At 49.3% G+C, this 17,229-nt stretch overlaps 3 protein-coding genes across 5 annotated transcripts; 2 read left to right on the forward strand and 1 right to left on the reverse strand.

Moving 5' to 3' along the window:
- Window positions 1–264: 264 nt before the first annotated feature.
- On the forward strand, window positions 265–5,714 carry liat1 (ligand of ATE1). Of its 3 annotated transcripts, XR_009770191.1 has the most exons (4): window positions 265–751; window positions 1,474–3,225; window positions 3,316–3,373; window positions 3,465–3,732. XR_009770191.1 is itself a non-coding variant. In XM_061702471.1 (2 exons), the coding sequence occupies exons 1-2, from the start codon at window positions 634–636 to the stop codon at window positions 1,848–1,850; spliced, it is 495 nt and encodes a 164-aa protein (XP_061558455.1). In that variant the 5' UTR covers window positions 265–633; the 3' UTR covers window positions 1,851–3,309. The 3 variants fall into 3 exon arrangements, 1 of the variants encoding a protein (XP_061558455.1); XR_009770192.1 differs by lacking the exons at window positions 1,474–3,225; window positions 3,316–3,373; window positions 3,465–3,732 and adding exons at window positions 4,950–5,107; window positions 5,229–5,714; XM_061702471.1 differs by lacking the exons at window positions 3,316–3,373; window positions 3,465–3,732 and having other exon boundaries at window positions 1,474–3,309.
- Window positions 5,715–5,932: 218 nt separating this feature from the next.
- On the reverse strand, window positions 5,933–12,711 carry LOC133416403 (F-box only protein 40-like). The gene is given in 8 exon segments (XM_061703252.1): window positions 5,933–6,092; window positions 6,588–6,723; window positions 6,726–6,844; window positions 7,157–7,288; window positions 10,970–11,244; window positions 11,309–11,552; window positions 11,596–11,834; window positions 12,685–12,711. Coding segments are annotated over 8 exon segments (1,332 nt in total).
- A 1,379-nt stretch (window positions 12,712–14,090) lies between these two features.
- Window positions 14,091–16,619, forward strand: LOC133416179 (coiled-coil domain-containing 92B-like). The gene is made up of 4 exons (XM_061702910.1): window positions 14,091–14,311; window positions 14,401–14,575; window positions 15,200–15,247; window positions 15,928–16,619. The coding sequence occupies exons 2-4, from the start codon at window positions 14,443–14,445 to the stop codon at window positions 16,560–16,562; spliced, it is 816 nt and encodes a 271-aa protein (XP_061558894.1). The 5' UTR covers window positions 14,091–14,311; window positions 14,401–14,442; the 3' UTR covers window positions 16,563–16,619.
- The last annotated feature ends 610 nt before the right edge of the window (window positions 16,620–17,229 follow it).

Genomic DNA, 17,229 nt, shown 5'->3' on the forward strand with positions numbered 1-17,229 from the left:
ATTCAACTAAATAGCATCGCTAACGAGCTCAGGCGGCATATTGTAAAGAGTGACCCGTGCAACTGGTTTTACAGGATAAAGTGTACATTCTAATGAGGAAATGAGTACATTGTACATAGAAATAACTATTGTTTGTGTGACTTGGGAGCGCGCGTGCCTCCATATCAGAAGGTTTCGCGTTGAAATGACGTCACGGTGAAGCTTTGATGATGCTTTTATTTTTCCGTTTTTCAGCGCGACTGTTGTACTTCCCCTACACGGAAGTAAAACCGGAAGTTAAATATTGGCTGACCGCATACAGACGTAGTAGCCTTTGAAACGCACACGATTGGATGTTATTGTATTTTTACGGCCATTTGAGTCTCATTTTAATGTTCTAAAATGTAAAACACGACTTTTATGCCAAGTAAGAATACGGCGCCCCGGTTCGCGTGCTGTTGCCACGGAAACGTCACGTGGCGCGAGCTAGTTGCCAAACTTCGCGTTAGCTAAAGCGTCCTGAACATTTTGTACCCCGAGAGCAAAGTTTGCCACAAACAAAGTCGAGAATACATCGGGACTGAAGACCTCCACATCCTGGCTACTTGTTTGTTTGTCTTTCTTTGCCACAAGACGACCAGTTAGCTTGTTAGCATGTCGGAGGAGGAGGAGCAGCACAAGCTGAAGATTTCAAGCAGCTCGGACGACAAGAAGAAGAAGAGGAGAAAGAAAAGAAAGAAGAGGAAGAAACACACACCTCCACAATACCCAGGTGACACGAACGAGATGCTTTTTTTTATTGATATGGAAATGAATTTGCTCTCCAAAAGTATGGCTCGTGGGCCGCAGCAGGCCCGACTCTGTTCTTGAATCCGGCCCGCCAAGCTTTTGCATTAACAAGACTTGCTGCATTGATTTAGTCATTCTTTTCTAACACCGTTTAGTCAAAATTTATTTTTCAAATTCGTTAAGCTCAGATGATAATTCATACATTTATTGTAAATGAAATACTACAACAAAAAATATTAGTCAAATAAACAATTGTACACGTACATTTCAGATTTTATTCATTTCATTCCATAATGGGTTCATGATTATGTAAAATGAGAAATAGTAAAACAATTGTTGTGAAATGATATTGAACAATTGGAAACATTTTTTTTTTTTTTTTCTTCATTCCCCGGTGCGCTTCCAGCATACCGGGTCATTATCGCTATTTGACATGATTTTCCCCTTCATTTGCATACACATTGAAACTTTAACTGAAAAACACGGATAGCGGGACTTGCGTGTGAAAAAACTTGAGTGGGGAGAAGAAAGAACAAGTCAAAATTCTAGTGCGCCAAGTTGTGATTTCAAAGAGGATTGAAATGAGTTTGGTTAAATAAAAGACACCGATTTCATCGAAACGGGGCCGCCGTGGCGGCCGGGAACGTCGCCTTCGTTCCGCCCAGTGACCCTTCCCTAACCCTAGCGAACCTTCGTTAACCCTAGTTGACCCAAACCCGGCAGTCGAGCCCCCCGAGCCGGCCGCGCGGGTGACCCCGGTGCCCCGAGGTCAAACGTCCAAACGGCGAGCGACGTGCAAGAAGAGCAAAGAGCCCCCGAGAGAGCCTCCGCCCCCCGCCGACGACATCCCCCCCGGCAAAGATCCGGCTGCGGCGCCGGACGAGACGGCGCAGGACGCGCAGGTGAGGGAGTGCCTGAGGTGGGCGGGGGTCCTGCGGGACCCCCGGGCGGAGGAGGAGAGGCTGGAAGCGTACCGGGCCAACAGGAGGCGCCGTTACGCAGCCCAGCGAGACGCTCAGCGGGCGGCCGTCCGGACCCCGCCCGCGGGCCCCCCGCCTCTCTCGAGTCGCGACGCGCTCTGAAAGACAAAGTCGCTCTGCAGGTCGCCACCGTCGGCGTGGACATGCTGACTTCAACAACAACAATTTCATTTTTATGATTTTTTAAACAAACACATCAGAAGCTTTGGAGGAAAATCATTTCTTGAGAAAAGAGTTTGTCTGTCTTTGTCTACATGTTCAGGCTGTGTAAAGAATATGAAGTTCAGTGCCAGACTGTTTCAGCAATCTCATTAAAACTGTGCGTGTGTTGGGATAACAAGCAGACACCTGCATGACCTCTGACCTCTGTGTGACTTTCAAATGCATGAGCACTCTTTCACTCTTTCACCATTTAGCGAGTCCTCACCAACTGGCGGCAACACAAACGGTTCTCGGGACTTGTTCTGGCTTCCTCTCGGCATGTACGCTTTCACGCCGTTTTCCTTGATGCAGTCAATCAAGTAACTAAGTACTTGTACTTTTTTACTGTACTTAAGTAGATTTTTCAGGAATCTGTAACTTGAGTATTTATATTTCTGGTGACTTTTAACTTCTTACTTTTTAAACACAAATCTCTACTTTTTAATCCTTAGATTTTTTTAAATGAGTTAAAGGTTTTAAATTAAAAAGCTAAAATTAGCAACGACGCAACATAAAAAGCAGAACAGCAAAAAAAACCAGAATCACAAGTGTTTGCAGTTGTCGAAAGACTTTGTACTTTTTTACTGAAGTACTTTTTTATACGTATATTTTTGCACTTTTACTTGAAAACTTGAAACTCATTCCCTGCCAATGCCGTCCGAAGACGTCATTCCGAATCGCGCTACTCCCTGCCGATACCGTCTAAAGTCGTCAATGGCGTTTTTTAATGGGAGGGAAGGGGGGCTCCGGTGCAGTTTATGTGTTATCGTCAAGCCTCTGGATACCCGCATTGAGGAATGGGCCCTGTCGAGGGCAACGATGCCTTAAGGTGAACGTCCCTCCCTCAGCTTCAAGAAGAAGAAGAAGAGGAGGAGGACACAATGAGAAGAGCCAAGCAAGCATAATGGGTGGAAAAGAGAGAAGAAAAAATGGAACAAAAATCTAAAAAAAAAAAGCTTTCGGCACTAGACGTTTATTGCGCCAAGGCAAGGAAAATATTCCTGCGACCGACGGGAATGACGCCTTAGATCACGCGGGGAACAAAGGATGACGCTCCGAGCCGATCCCCTTTGCAGCAAAGCTATCGCCGAAAATGCCGGGCCGTACATATGGCGAGATGCTCTCGGCCGCTTGCCGGCCAGGATTTCAGTAAATGGGGTCCCGGATCGTCGGATGAGTCGAGTCCCTCTGGGTCGCCTTCCGTTTCCAGCTCGTCCATCTTTCAGGAACGCAAGACCCGCGTGTCGACCGTCTTTTAGGATTGCGACGAAGAAAAGTAATGTTGTTTTTATTTTTTACCCGTGCAAAACACGTCATCGATAAAAGGTATTCTCTATGAATCGTATGTATTTTTTCAAACTTACAGGTTATGCATCTCGCAGACGTTCAACTCCCGTTCCAGTACGCAGTGCGACCCCAAAAAGGTCCATGGAAGCTTTTTTTTCCTCCACGTACCACGACCGCAATTTCAACAATGTATTTTGATAGTAATAGCTGTATTTCTAAACTGCACAGATTGTGCTTCGAGCAGAAGTAGGGACCGGTCTCAAGGACGACGACAACCACACGAGCCCGTTCTCTGCCACCATAGAATAAAATCCAGATGTGGGTAAAACCTGGCTAGATTTGATCAAAACCTGGACTATTGAGCAAACCGTCGAGGAGGAGGAAGAAAGTGCAAGTGTCCCCATTTGTCCATGCATTTTGGTCTCATGTAAATTCTGTAATGTAAATGAAATTCTTGTAAAATGTTTTTTTTTTCCTGTCAAAACGACTTTCTTTCTCAGTGTGGTTTTATGTTCAGATGTTTGAGATTTTCACTAAAGAAAACCAATATTGGTGTCAAAGTCATCGTTCTGCTTTCACAAAAAGGCCGAAACACATTTGGCCGCAAGTAGCCGAGCGGATATTGGACAGCCGATTACTAAAGGACCCTACAAGATGGAGACGCACATTTTTTTTTTCTGATGAAAGAAGAGAGTCTGATCTCTTGGTGTTTACATTGTCATAGTACACAATATTCTGCGGGGCTTGAAAATGCCTGGCAGGACATTTAGGATTTTTTGGGGTCGTTGTTAAACGTCAAAAGAGTAAGTCAGAGTTCCGGAGTTAAATGAGCGTTTCCAGGAAGTTGAAGGTACTCAAGTGCGCGTACAACGAACGGTCCCAATGTTGGACGTTAAGCGGCAGAAGAATGAACTCACCAATGACTTTTGGACTTTGTCACGAAAGCTGCAACACTTCGAAAGACAACCTCATCTATTCAGTTACTCTCTAACTCGTGTCTTCCGCACGGCAACATGAAAGAATCACAATCATGATTATGACGTCGTAGACAAAAAACATCACGTTTTCAAAGTGAAGTATGTGTTCGTTCGCTCAGTTTTGGGGTTTTTTTTTGTCGTGTGAATCCACAAGCTGCAAGTTGTCACCACCTTTCTGGAACAAACGCAACTTCAGGATGACTGAACACAAGCGATTATTTTTCGACACTTACATCAATTATTTCTGTAGCTCGTATACAGTTTTCTGTATTTCTTTGCAATTCTGTTCTACTTTTGTAAATGTTGTTGCTCTTCCTGTTTTTCAAAATTTCTGTGCATTTTTGTCTGTTCCGCTTCTCTGTGCTGTCAAATGTGCATTTTTGGAGTGTTTGTACTGTACATTTTTACAATTATAGGTCAAAAAGGTATTTTTTCAGATTGAAAACATTTTTCTTGACTGTAATTTTTGGTGTACATTTGCAAATTTATTTAGTGCTCTATATTTTCTCTTATTTAAAAAAACAACAACTATGTGTTTCCTATTTCTGTCCAAATTATATTTCTTTCAGATTTTCTAGATTTGTAACGTTTTGTGTATTTTTCTAAATCATTTCAATATATTGACATTTTTACCTTTTTTAATATTTGCCACAGTTTCGTGTATTTACAGTTTTGGTCTGTTTTTGTAAAATGATGTAAAAAAAAAAATAATTCTCAATTTTTGGAAATGTTCGAGTTCCCGGGTGACGGTCCTGAGAGCGGCCTCTTCCACGACAGACACCGCCGGGTCAAAGTTCAGGCTCGCTGCCACGATGACTTCCTCCTCGCTCCGGACGGACTCATCCCGGATATGCGCATATGTGGACCAATATATCTCCTCTGGATCAGAGTCCAGTAAGTCCTGGCAGGCGCGCACACAAAGCATCAAATGATATTGCATCATAAAAGTTTGTCGGTAGAGGACATTCTGACCTGGTTGACTTGCGTTGATGTTTGGCGTCCATCTTTGTTCCAGAAAGACTCACAAAGTTGAAATCAACAGCTCAATGATGGGGTGCTGTTTGGTCTCCAAGGCGCAACGGCTTCATCGCCATACACTAGCCTTTCCCTCCAGGCCCACAAAGTGGACGACTGGACTAAGTAAAAGAAGATTCTTTTTATTATTTAGTTTTTTTTTTTTACAGTTAGTGAAGAGCGTGCGTGTGAGAGAGATGTTGTTTTATGCGCTCACTCACTTTGTTGTTCGTACCACTTTTTAAGTGAGATAAAAGTACATCACTCACCAACGATCACAAATACATATATATATATATATATATATATACACACACACACACACACACACACTTAAATGTTGTGCTATCCAATAACAGATGGACATGAAGTGCAATTATCCGTTTAAAAGTAAAACATTTCTGCCGATAATGTTTCCAGTTCGTTCAAATATTCGATATTGATTGTTGTTGTTTATTTATACTACATATTGTATACAATTGTTAAAAACTACTGGTAGAAAAAAAGTTTGATTCTGTTTGAATTAACTAAACAATGAATTTGTGTGCCACCGTGATTAACGGGAATCAATCACGACGAACGCTATGTTGTGGAGACAGACACGAAAATGCTGGAAATAGCCACGTGCGTGTATTTGATGATTGTTGTGTTGACAAATGATGACACAATAGAGGACTTTATTATTGTCCTAGTATGTACTACGAGTTATTGGCGATCGTTTGAGTCCATTACACGATGACGTTTACACTTTGCGTCTGGCAGCAGAAAGCGCTCGCTTCTGCTCTCTCGCTCGTAGAACGGACACAACCTCAGGCGCTCCGACATGGATGGAACGTCACGGAATTTCCAGGCCGAAGTGCCACACCTGCGCGCAAACGCAACCGAACGCCACCCTCCTCGCTACATTTCACGCGTGTGTTCGTCACCGAGACAATTTGAGGAACCTTTGGAAAGCCAGCCCCTGAAACGAGTTTAACTTGGCTACATGCAATTTGGTAGGCATGTCTATCTTGAGTAGACCTGCAAACGAGTCTCAAAAAGCCGTGGCTGAAAAGATACAGGAAGTCAGCCATTTTGCTTTGAAGTAACCCCTTTAGGCTCATGTTGGTCATTTCCAGGGGTCCTTAGAAAATGTAGCCCCTCAAGGCAGCTTGTGGGAGGCATGTCTCACCTGGAGTAGGCCCGCAACAAAGTCTATGGCTGAAGAGACACAGGAAATATGATGCAAGTATTGAAGCTACCATTTTAGGCCCCTGTTGGCCACCTCCTGGGGTCTTTCAAAGACACATTTCTGAACATTTTCTATGATTAGTTCCCAATTTGAAGCAAGTGAACTGGACTGACCCGTCCTTCCCCTCACCTAGTGCTCAGCACTCCATCGGACCCCCCTCCAGGTTGGGCTGTCCTCTCCCAGCGCAGCGAGACCATCCCTCGTGTGGGCAGCGACGTGGCGCAAACCTGCCTCACGAGGCGAGATGCCAGAGCCACACGCCGGCCAGGGACGCCGCCACGTGACGCAGGAGCTCGTACGGCGGCGAGCTCAGAGCGCGGCAGGAGGAGGTGCGACTTTCAGCGGCCGGGACGACAGGACGCAGTTGGAAGCAGCCCGGATCCTCCCTGAAGGAACAATTCCGTTTCGGTGGTCGCCAGCCAATATGTGCCGTGCAATTGCCTCGTTTGCCTATAAAATCGGGCGCATACCGACAAGCGAGCTTTTCCACTCACATCTACCTGTGGACACTTTCGTCGTCTTCAGCGACCTCTTAACCGGCTAAAATGTATTTTGGAATATGGGAGGAACAACCCACAGAAGCACACCTCGCGCAGAAAGGCCAGAACTGAGGTTCCGACCCAGAAACGTGAGGCAGATGTTGTAACCGCTCGCGGCCGTGCTGCCGCCACGCGCGTTTAGCGCTGCGTCGATCTTGCGTGAGGACCACGTCGGCCTGGTGTGTGGACGGCGTGAACCTGGGCTGGCTGAAGGTGCAACCCAAGTACGCCAGCGGACACCTGTGCCGGAACCATCCGTCGACGCTCATCTGGATGTCACCGTGCACGTTCCTGCATCGACAGCGAGTCAATCACTGCATCGTACAACTAAAACAAAGTCAAACTGCTCACTGAGGACAGAGGACGCTTGTGACATTTCAAAGATATTGCTGGATTTGCGTTGTCATTTAAAGATAAGCCTGAAGGCTGTTTTATTGGTCTTACTTGTGGTTCCACTTTGAACTTGTATGACTGTTAAGTCTACGATGGTCACAGTTTGACCCTGGAACATCCATCCATCTTCTTCCAGTTAACTGGAGTCTCACCAAAACTTCCCATTACCCACGCACTTGGTCCAGCTCTTTCAAGAGCTCCCCGCCACCCGAACAATGCCGGCACGGAACGTGGCCCACTCGGACTCAATGTCCTCCGCCTCCCCCGTAGGTGGTCAAAGTTTCGCCCGAGGTGGGACTTTAAAAGGGGGACCAGGCCCGACCTTCTCAGCAGACTCTCGCTTTACATTTTGGACTGCCAGATCCCCCCACCCATAAGAGCAATCGCATCGCCAGGTGGTGATTGGTTGACAGCGCCGGCCCTCTCTCCACCCAAGTGTCCAAGACATGCAGCTGCAAGTCCAATGACAAGACCACAAAGCCCATCGCGGAACTGCGGCCACGGGCGTCCTGGTGCCGAGTGCGCGTATGGACACCCTTCACAGTATGTCGTCAGCGCTCGGGTTTTGGTCGTCTACTGGGGTGAACCCTAACGGTCAGGCGCCGAGCTGGGGGGGGCAACGGGTATGCCCCCACCTGCTCGGCGCCTCTCACCGGGGGAAACTCCGGAGTAGAAGAGCCAATCCCTCTCCAGAGGACCGGTTCCCGGTTCCGTAGCCCTAGCCGTACATCACGGCAAGTCCTGCTGTATCGAGTCGGAGCTTCCCGACATCAAATGCCAGCTCAGGCTCCTTCCCTGCCAGAGACATTCCACATCCCAAGAACCAGCTTCTGTAGCAGGGGATCAGACCGCCAAGGTCGCCGCCTTCGGCCGCCGGCCGGCTCGCCTTGGAACCGACCCTCTTTGGCCCTCCCGCGAGAAGGGGGACCCACATTGCCTCTTTGGGCTGTGCCCCATCCCCCTTGGTACAAGGCTGGCCACAGGCGCTCACAATCGAGCCCCGCTTCCAGGCCTTCCTTAGGGGTGGCTTCAATGGTGACCCACGTCTGGGCGAAGGAAATTTAGCTCCAACGTTGTTCGGCATCATAAGATGTCGCTTTAGCCACGCCTTGTCCAGTCCCTCACCTAGGACCCGGATGGGTGGGTTTGGGTGATCTGACTATGGGCGTAAGGCCCCTGACAACTAAGCTCCTAAGATCATTGAGACGCAATCCCCAAAACCACAACAAGGTGGTGTCTCAAGGAGGAGTGACCCTGGAACAGCGCATTTTATATGAGAAAAGCCGCGTGGTTGGCTGGCAATCGGTCCATTGTTTGTGTTTGTGCTCTGACATCGGCTGGTGACCAGTCCGGGGTGTGCCCCTATCTCTCACCCAAAGTCAGCCATGTGACCCTAACGAGGACAAGTGCGAACGAAAATGGACGGATGGGAAAGTTGCATTGATCAGTCATGTGATGGTGTTAGATATATCTTAGTAGTTATCATTTATTTGCTTAGCTTGCATTAGTATTTTGCATTAGTAGCCTGCATTAGAATTATGGACAATATTTAGATAGAAAGATGTCTCGCCTTCAAGAAGATGACTCAGCAACAGTTGATGGAAAGGCGCCTTGACCAAGGACGTGATCGGATGTGGTCGGGGACGGGACGGGTGTCGTCCGGTCCTATGTTTCGTGTTGTGTCTTAATGCTTAGAACGTGATGTCTTGTAGAACCCTCCTATTTTCAAATCAATGCAGGAGCGACGGGGGAGATTGTTTCGAGCGTGTTGAGAGGCTGCCACCTGAACAATCTCCCATGCGCCCTCCTCATGAGTAAAATGACCAACGTCTTCATTCCTTTTGTGTTTATTCATTATAATGTTTGGTGAGATAAATCCAACATTAAATTGGTCCTTCGAGCCGGATGTCAACACACCCGAGGATTCCAGTTGTGGAGCCGACACCCAGTTAAGAGACCGTGGCCACGGCAATTGAGACCCTTTCCGGGACTGGTCTTCGTTCTTCTCAACTGGGATCTGAAGGTTGACGACAATCCACAGGATTGAAGACGACTGGTGAGTTAAATTTTAAAAAAAATTTTTTGAATGAATGTATCGCGCGACAAAGAAGTCTGCGGCGAAATAAACCTTGTGTAATACTAGTCACTGGCAAGTAACTGATGGACGGCGGAGTCCGACAAATTCCGCATGGACGGCGGAGTCCTATACGTGCTGAAATTCCGTGTTAAAATAAAAAAAAATAATAAAAAAAATAAAGGACGGCGGAGTCCTAGACGTACTTAAAATTCCGTGCCTTCGTGTTTCCGTGTTTCCATGTTTTCGTGTGTTTGTTAAAACGTTACTAATATCGTGTGTGTGTGTGTGTAAAAGTTTGGATGTAAGAGACTGGATTGTAAGTGACAACTGAGTTTGGAAGCAGAGGCAAGAAACCTCCGCCCCATTCGGGGTAGAAGGTTGAGGTTTACCATAACTCAGACATTCATTGTCACCCAGTCATTGTTTGAATAAAGTCAGTATTAGGTCACTCTAGGTGCAAATAAACTGACTTCCAAATTCACAAAAATGGGAAACAATAACAGTAAAACGAATCCAACAGAAAGCCTGACGTGTAAAGATTGGAAATATGTACAACTACAAAACCCTTCCAAAATAAAACATTTAAACACGTGGATAACCAAATACAGTTTCGCTGGCCAGCTGAATTCGAGAAAATTAGTTCAACTTCGAAACAAAATAAAGGAACGGCACAATAATAATATATCACAAATGGGAAAAGATGGATTTGACGACTTACTTTTTTGGCTAAATATGGCGTCTAAAAGAGAAAAGGAAGAAGAGAAAAAGAAAAACTTAACAGATGAACTAAAAGAGCAAACAGAAAAGGATAAAAATATATTGTTCCAAAGACAGGAAGATGACGACACAGGACTAAAGATAAGAAATGTTAAAACAAAGATAGTTGAAAAACGAAGTGAAAAAAATGATGAGACACAAGCATCAGCGCCCTTGTACCCGGTTTTGCCACCTCATGAGCATCCTCCAACTTGTGAATCAGAAACTCATCGAGTTTTACGATCAGGAGGAGTACAAATGCATTGGTCTAAAAATATGGGGGAAACATTTTCTCCCGTTCCCAAAATGGCAAATACAACCTCAAACGAGGGGGACATGGATTTATATCCGATGATTGAGGTGGCAAATCCAAATGTACAAGAGGATCGCAAAGAGACTATTTTGGTCTATAGAACTTGGACTAATGAGGATGTGAAAAAGGCCGTAGCCGACCTCATATCCTACAAAGTAGACATTGTCCAGTTTGTTGAGGACATGGAAAATCTTAGACATTCCTACCATTTAAACGGTGCAGAAACACAACAAATTTGGATGACTGCAATGGGGCCTGATTGGCATCTTTGCCGTGGAGATTGGGATCCAAAACATCATGGTGTTATAATGCCACATGATGACAGAGAATTACACCATCGAGTTAGAGCCTTGATAGAAAGAGATCATCAACAGGTCAATCAATGTATGTATCAAGGTGGTCAAGTCCCAAGTGTGTAGTGCACGTGACTAACTTGTAATGTGCGGCGTATTCGCGCCTGTGCACGGCGTGCCCGCACACGACGGCGAAGGCAGAGCTGGCTTTGTGGTGGCGACTGCTGACGCTCTCCAGCCGCAGGCGCGGCTCCCGGCCGGCCGTCAGGTCCGCCTGGGATGCGGTGCTGGCGAAGGGCGCCGTCAGGCATCGGAAAGTCTGCGTGCCCTCGTCCTGCGGGAGGCCGTCGGTGCAAAGCTGCTCTGTGATCAGGTGACCCCGCTGCTCCTTCTCCAGCGAGCACAGCAGCGACGCCTGAGGACCCACACTCACATCGTCATCATCTTCATCAGCATCATCGTGTCAAGTGCTGTCTGACCCGAACCTCCTCCCAGACAGGCACATCCTGCGGTGCCACCTGTGGGTCTGCGGTGTCCACGGCCTTGTTATCCCTCTTATAGAATCCCGGGTTGCGGATGCGACTCCGCTTGGCCATAAAGCTGCTTGGAACCTTGAAGGTCCTCACGGCCACGATCTTCATGGCTTCATCGGAAGGCCTTCTTCTCGACGAGGGGGCGACCCCGGGGGGTGTCCGCCCCTTCCGTGATCCCGCCCGGCCGCTGCTGTCTCAGGAGCGACATTAAGTTGAAAAGGGCTAAAAGACACCCAGGTCCTCCTTCCCCAAGGCGGCCTTCTTCTCCTGCTTCTTCTTTCCCTCTTCCTTCCTCTTCCTCTTCTCCAGCGCACCGGGTCAGTTCTGGGAAAAGCTTACGCGTCTCCAGTGAACGGAACAAGCACAGCGGCAGGTGCCCCTCCTCCTTGCACAAGTGGAAAAGCGCCCCGCAGTGCAGGCCGCACGCCACCAGGGCGCAGCGCACGCCCGGCAGCGCCTGTCGTAGCAGGACCTGCAGTGGTCATGCTGACGCCCACGCACGCGGGCGCATCCTGTCATTCATCTGTCAGGCAGGAAGTTTTATTGTAGCGCTACATTAGTGCAGCCGCCATATTAGATGTGGCAGATCTCAACTAATTCAGGTCAATGGACTGAAATTGTTCATGTCTAACCTACAAAGTTCAGATTTGGGATACAGACAGGAACCAAGACGACGTTTGTCACTTAATCTTATGGTTAAAAAAGGTTTACTATACACACACACACACACAGTATGTTCTGGGATATAAAGTAGTAGTTGTGACTTTCAACTTCACCAAATCAACATATCCCTCTGCCAACAGTCAAAATGAGGAAATAATATGGCCTAAGACAATCGCAAGTCGATGTTCAGTCGTAAACAGTCGTGTGGCTTTGAGTGGAAGACAGTTGCAAGAGTTCGTCTCCACATGAACGAGGCATCCGAACATCCGGGCCTGGTTTCATCTTCACACGTTGCTTGTCCTTCGCCCTATCCAATATGGCGTCAACATCCGCGTACGATTCAGTGCTCAAGGCGGCGTCTATGCACGTCTCTCTATGATGGTGTCTACTCACCGTTTTGTTCTGACGGACGTCCTCGCAAGCTCCAAATCGTGCCAGCTGCCGTCAACAAACGACTGCACGCATACACGCAGTAGCGCTTCTGCGAGGAGCAGAAAGTGTGTGCTCGTTTTCCTTCGCGGATCTCCAGCAGGGGTCAAGTCGTTCAAGTTCAAATTAGCCGTGCGGCACAAACTCCTCCCTCTGCTTTCAAACAGCTGCCAAACGCACATAAACGCTTGTGCGAGTTGTCACTCTGTTCTCCTCAGCCCTTCACAGACTTTCACGTTCATAACCTGCACCCTCATCTTTTCATACACGTTTCATGCTGGTGGTAAAAAGCAACAATCGCCTCCAAATGAAACACACGCAAATGAACAACATTGTCTTCCTGGTAACACAAACCTGCCTTTTGACCTCCAGTGGAACATTCCACGGTGGCCACATACCATCTCTATTTTGAATACACGCGCACAGTATTGAACTTTACAAGTCACACTAAAACAACTTTTCGGACTTGTTGTCTTTTGTGTGTCGGCGGGACACATCCGCGCCTGCACGCCCAGAGACCAGGACTTCGTCTACGTGAGCCCGGAACCCATCCCCGTGCAGACCCTGCGCTCCTTCAAGGTCACCTGCGAACGCGCACGACACACCCTAACCCTGTCTCGAAATCCTCGTAAACGTGGATTGAAATCCAAACGTGGAAACCCGAACCCAGGCTTGAAACCCTGTGAAAGCTGAACTTGAAACCTGAACCAAGACTTCAAACTCTTCTTTGAAAGCAGACCCCTGGTTTGAAACCCTACATTATTATCATTGCTGTGCTTTTCAAACCCTGATTTGAAACCCCAATTTTCACTTAAAAACGCTAGTTTGGGCTTCAAACTCTAACTCAAAACCCTAGTTCTTGCTTGAAACCCTAGTTGAGACCTGAAGCCCTAATTTGAAACCCTCACCCCGTCTTCAAACCCTCATCCTAATCCTATTTTGAAACCTAAAATACACCATCTGATATCTGTAATTCACATAGCGGATATCTGGAAAGACCGCGAACGGCCCAAGTGAGGATATCCGAAATGCCCGAAAATGGCCGACGGGTCGAACGGAGTTACGGATATCAAGAATCGTTTCGACGAGACAAAACTGAATTTGGGGTATCTGCGACAAATATCCATTGTGGTTGTTAGAAGGGCTTGCGGCAATTTCACGCTGGAGACTTCCGTCACGACGCCGGCCGTCGCGCGATAACGTCGGCCAGGACGAGGGGAGTAGAATTCATCTCATTTTGCTGTGCGGGAAAAGGAAGCGGCTTGTCATCTGGCCCTGACCCCATGACCTTTCCCACAAAAGTAGTGATGGCCGAATGATACCGAGGCTTTGGAGCTTGTGTCACTCTTCCGGAAGCGGAGGGTTTTCTGAAATGTAAAAGTCTTTCCCAATTTGTTCTATTGTTTTGCACTTCCTGGCCACCGTACGTGACTGAGTGGAGGAAACAGTCACTGCCTGAGAACAGTTCCGTTTTTTTCCATCCATCCATTTTCTAGCGCTTATCCGAGGTCGGGTCGCTCGCTTCCATTCTCACGTTCTATCTTTGTCAAGTTCCTCTTCCTGCCGCAAGGTGGCGCTGGCCTCCCCCCCACACACACACACACACACACACACACACACACACGTAGCTGGCTGCTTTGTCGTGCACGCGACGGTGTCGCCTAAGCGCGTCCACGAAGAAGGTGAGGACGAGGTGATTTATTATTTTTTTTCTTCATTTTATCCGCGACGTCCGCAGCCCGCCGGCGCGTGCTCGTCCGCGGCCGCTCGGAGCGCGCACACGTGGAGTCCGCCTGGCGTGGATCTTTTGTCTGGCGGGCGAGGGGCCGTCAAGACGATTCCGCGTCACGTCGCAAGGTGGGCCAGCGCGCGCGCGCTATTGCAGCTTCTGAATATGCGAATATGCGTCGAATGAAATCGTGTTTTGTGTGTTCGATGAGGGGCAGACGTCCTCCAGGCGCGTGCGCGTACGTGGTTTCCGCTCGTCCATGGAGGCCACCTGTAGGCTGGAGCGTCACGTGGCCGGCGTGCACAGAGGGATGGTGTTCCTCGAGCACGAGCACCTCGCGCTGCTGGCCGGCCTGCACGTGGAGATCACAAAGCTCAAGAGGAGATGCCAGGGTACGTGCACGCGCGCGCGCGCACACGCCTCGCGCATCCCAGCGGCGGAGAGTCAGGGCCAGCGGGGCCTCCGCCGGCCGAAACCTGACCGACATTGACCAGCGGAATTCGAATCTTTTCCGTGGAATTGGATTCACCGATATCAGTCTCTCCGTTTCTCTTGGCCGCACCGCTTCCAGCGAGCTAGATGTTTTCGTCCAATCCGATTTCAGCCTCTCTGCGTTGCCCCGTCCGTCTAATCTGCCCGATAACTTCCCGTGTCTTCGACCAATCGCCTTTGAAATTCGCGGACCCTTGACGACGGCAAGAGGACAAGCATGTTTGTGGTCTGCACACATTCGTACACAAAATACATCCGGGGGGCGTCACGTCTTTGATTTCCTTTTATGTTTTTGCCATGTTGTGAGATTAATATTGACGCTTAGTGATGTCCGTGGCCCACTTTTTCGGTTGCCTTTTGCGGTAGGTAGTATTGATGCCTTGTAGAGTTGTGCTCTGATAGTGGGGGTGTCGGGAGGTGGATTCATTTCATTCAATCCGATATTGATGACTTCCTGTGTGCGTGTGCGTGTGTGTGTGTGTGTGCGTGCGTGTGTGTGTGTGTGTGCGTGTGCGCGCGCGCAGAGCTGAGCTGCGAGCTCGACTCCCGCTTCCCCCGCAGGACGACGGCAGGTGAGATTCTTTCAACTTCCGATGAGCGCGACGGGCGCGGCACGGCGGTTGACGCTTGGCACTGCCGCCGACCGGAGCACGGATTTGTTGGGGTGCTATTAGATAGGCTCCGAAAATGGACGATGGTGTGGTACTCTTATTTTTCCATACTGCTTGTATCCTATTTTTTTGCGCTCTGTCAATATCGTATGTTTAAATGTGTTTGTGTTGTTTTGAAAGTGTGTTTAAAGACCCTAAAGAATGTAAGTGCTGCAAACACTGGGGTCTTTCTATCTGGCTAATTGCACTTCTTGTGAGGGCGACGGAGGCGGGATTCGTGTCATTCGAGAGCATTTCATCGTCGCGTCCGCACGCAGTCACGGGGACCACCGTTCATACGTTCGACCGACCCGCAATTGGTGAAATCTGCGGTGTAGTTTTATTTCATAGTTTTGAAGCTTGAAAGATATTCTTATTTCCAGTTTTCTTGAGAGCGTGTTGTCACTCCCAGATGAAGTGCACGGTAAACATTTTGTATTGAACCACCAAACCATGAAGCATTGTGTGTTAGCCTTAGCTAACATGATGGGAAGCGCTGCAGTCGAAAGCCATCAAATACAATAGCGTGAAATATTTGGCCCACCCGCCACTTGAACCTGCGACACGGCGGAATGCAGTTCTTCTGATTTTGTGTGCAGCAGAGGATGAAGCGGAGCTGGCCTCACGCTGCGAGGCCGCGCAGCGCCTTCTGGAGGAGCGGCGCGGCGCGACGGCGGCCACCCGCGGGGAGTTGCGCCTGGGCGGCGCGCGGGCGTCCCAGTTGGGGCGCAGCCTGCGCCGGGACGAGCGCCACTTCCTGGAAGAGCTGAAGCGGCGCAGCCACAAAATCACCATGCTCGATCGCGAGCTTCAGCGGCAGAAGGGCGCCACGGCCGCCCTGTGCCGCCAGCTCGACGCCGCCCGCGCCCAACTGCGCGACCGGGAAGAGGCGGGGCCGCGAACCCCGGAGGATGAAGATGGTCCCCGCGACGAGGAAGGGGGCGCCGAGCGACCGCCGTCGCCGCCCCCCGGCAGGGGCCCGTCGGCGAGACCCGGCGTGAGGGCGGAGCGGGTCCGAGCGTGCGTCCCCCGGGAAAGAGTGACGTCGCCGCGGAGGCCGGGCCCCATGCCTGACCCCGCCCTCTTCCTGGTGCCGCCGCGGTACCGCCTCCTCCGCTGGAGCCGACCAATCGGACTGCGAGAAGGCGGGGCCGACGACTGGGAGGACGCGGACGAGGGCGGCGGCCTGCGGGGGCGCGTGGACATGGGCGGCGCCGAGGGGGAGACGGCCCTGTGATGGCGTTCGCCGGCCACCGCCGCGTGTTGTGCCGATCGGTCGATTGTCATGTTGGAAGGGCAGGAAGTCGGCGCACGTGTCGTTTGCGCTTTCTTCGATGATGAAAAATGAAATCACAACTTGACAAACTTTTGCTGTCTTCGTTTGAAATTTTGAGCCAAAAGAATCATTAGATTGACAAACTTAAATATGAAGTCCACGATCATACTGACGTGCGCGCTCACACGCTGCTGACACGCAAACAATCCACCACGCACACACTCCTGCAACACAAGTGAAATGCTGTCACAGCTTCTGAAAGGCTTTCGCATCCGACTGGAAAATGGCTGACTCGCATTCACGTACTGCTGAAACCGGACGCTCTCATACGATGTCCTGAAATCGACACGTACAAATGCTCTCTCGTGCACTCGTATACTTTTCGGTCGCGTGCCCGAGAGGTAATCCTGAACGATGCCTTTTCCAAACTTTTTTTTCAAAAGAATCCTTACCACACTTGAAGATGAAGGTCAAGATAAGGGTCACATCATCATCATCATCATCATCGTCTCCAAATCTTATTTAAGTTAACGAGTTGCCACGGCGGCGTCCATCCCGGTCCGGAAGCGGACGCTGCGCTCGGAACGGGAATGCAGCGTTGCCGTGGTAACCGGCCAGCGGACGATCG

Source organism: Phycodurus eques, chromosome 17 (assembly GCF_024500275.1).
Source record: "Phycodurus eques isolate BA_2022a chromosome 17, UOR_Pequ_1.1, whole genome shotgun sequence".
NCBI classification, from domain to species: Eukaryota; Metazoa; Chordata; class Actinopteri; order Syngnathiformes; family Syngnathidae; genus Phycodurus; species Phycodurus eques.

Bases quoted from the DNA above. Each gene is read 5' to 3' on its own strand.
- liat1 (XM_061702471.1), top strand. From the start codon at position 634: ATGTCGGAGGAGGAGGAGCAGCACAAGCTGAAGATTTCAAGCAGCTCG. The intron at 752-1,473 runs GTGACACGAACG...CGTTAACCCTAG, and splicing joins CACACCTCCACAATACCCAG to TTGACCCAAACCCGGCAGTC.
- LOC133416179 (XM_061702910.1), top strand. From the start codon at position 14,443: ATGGAGGCCACCTGTAGGCTGGAGCGTCACGTGGCCGGCGTGCACAGA. The intron at 14,576-15,199 runs GTACGTGCACGC...GCGCGCGCGCAG, and splicing joins GCTCAAGAGGAGATGCCAGG to AGCTGAGCTGCGAGCTCGAC. The intron at 15,248-15,927 runs GTGAGATTCTTT...TGTGTGCAGCAG, and splicing joins CCCCCGCAGGACGACGGCAG to AGGATGAAGCGGAGCTGGCC.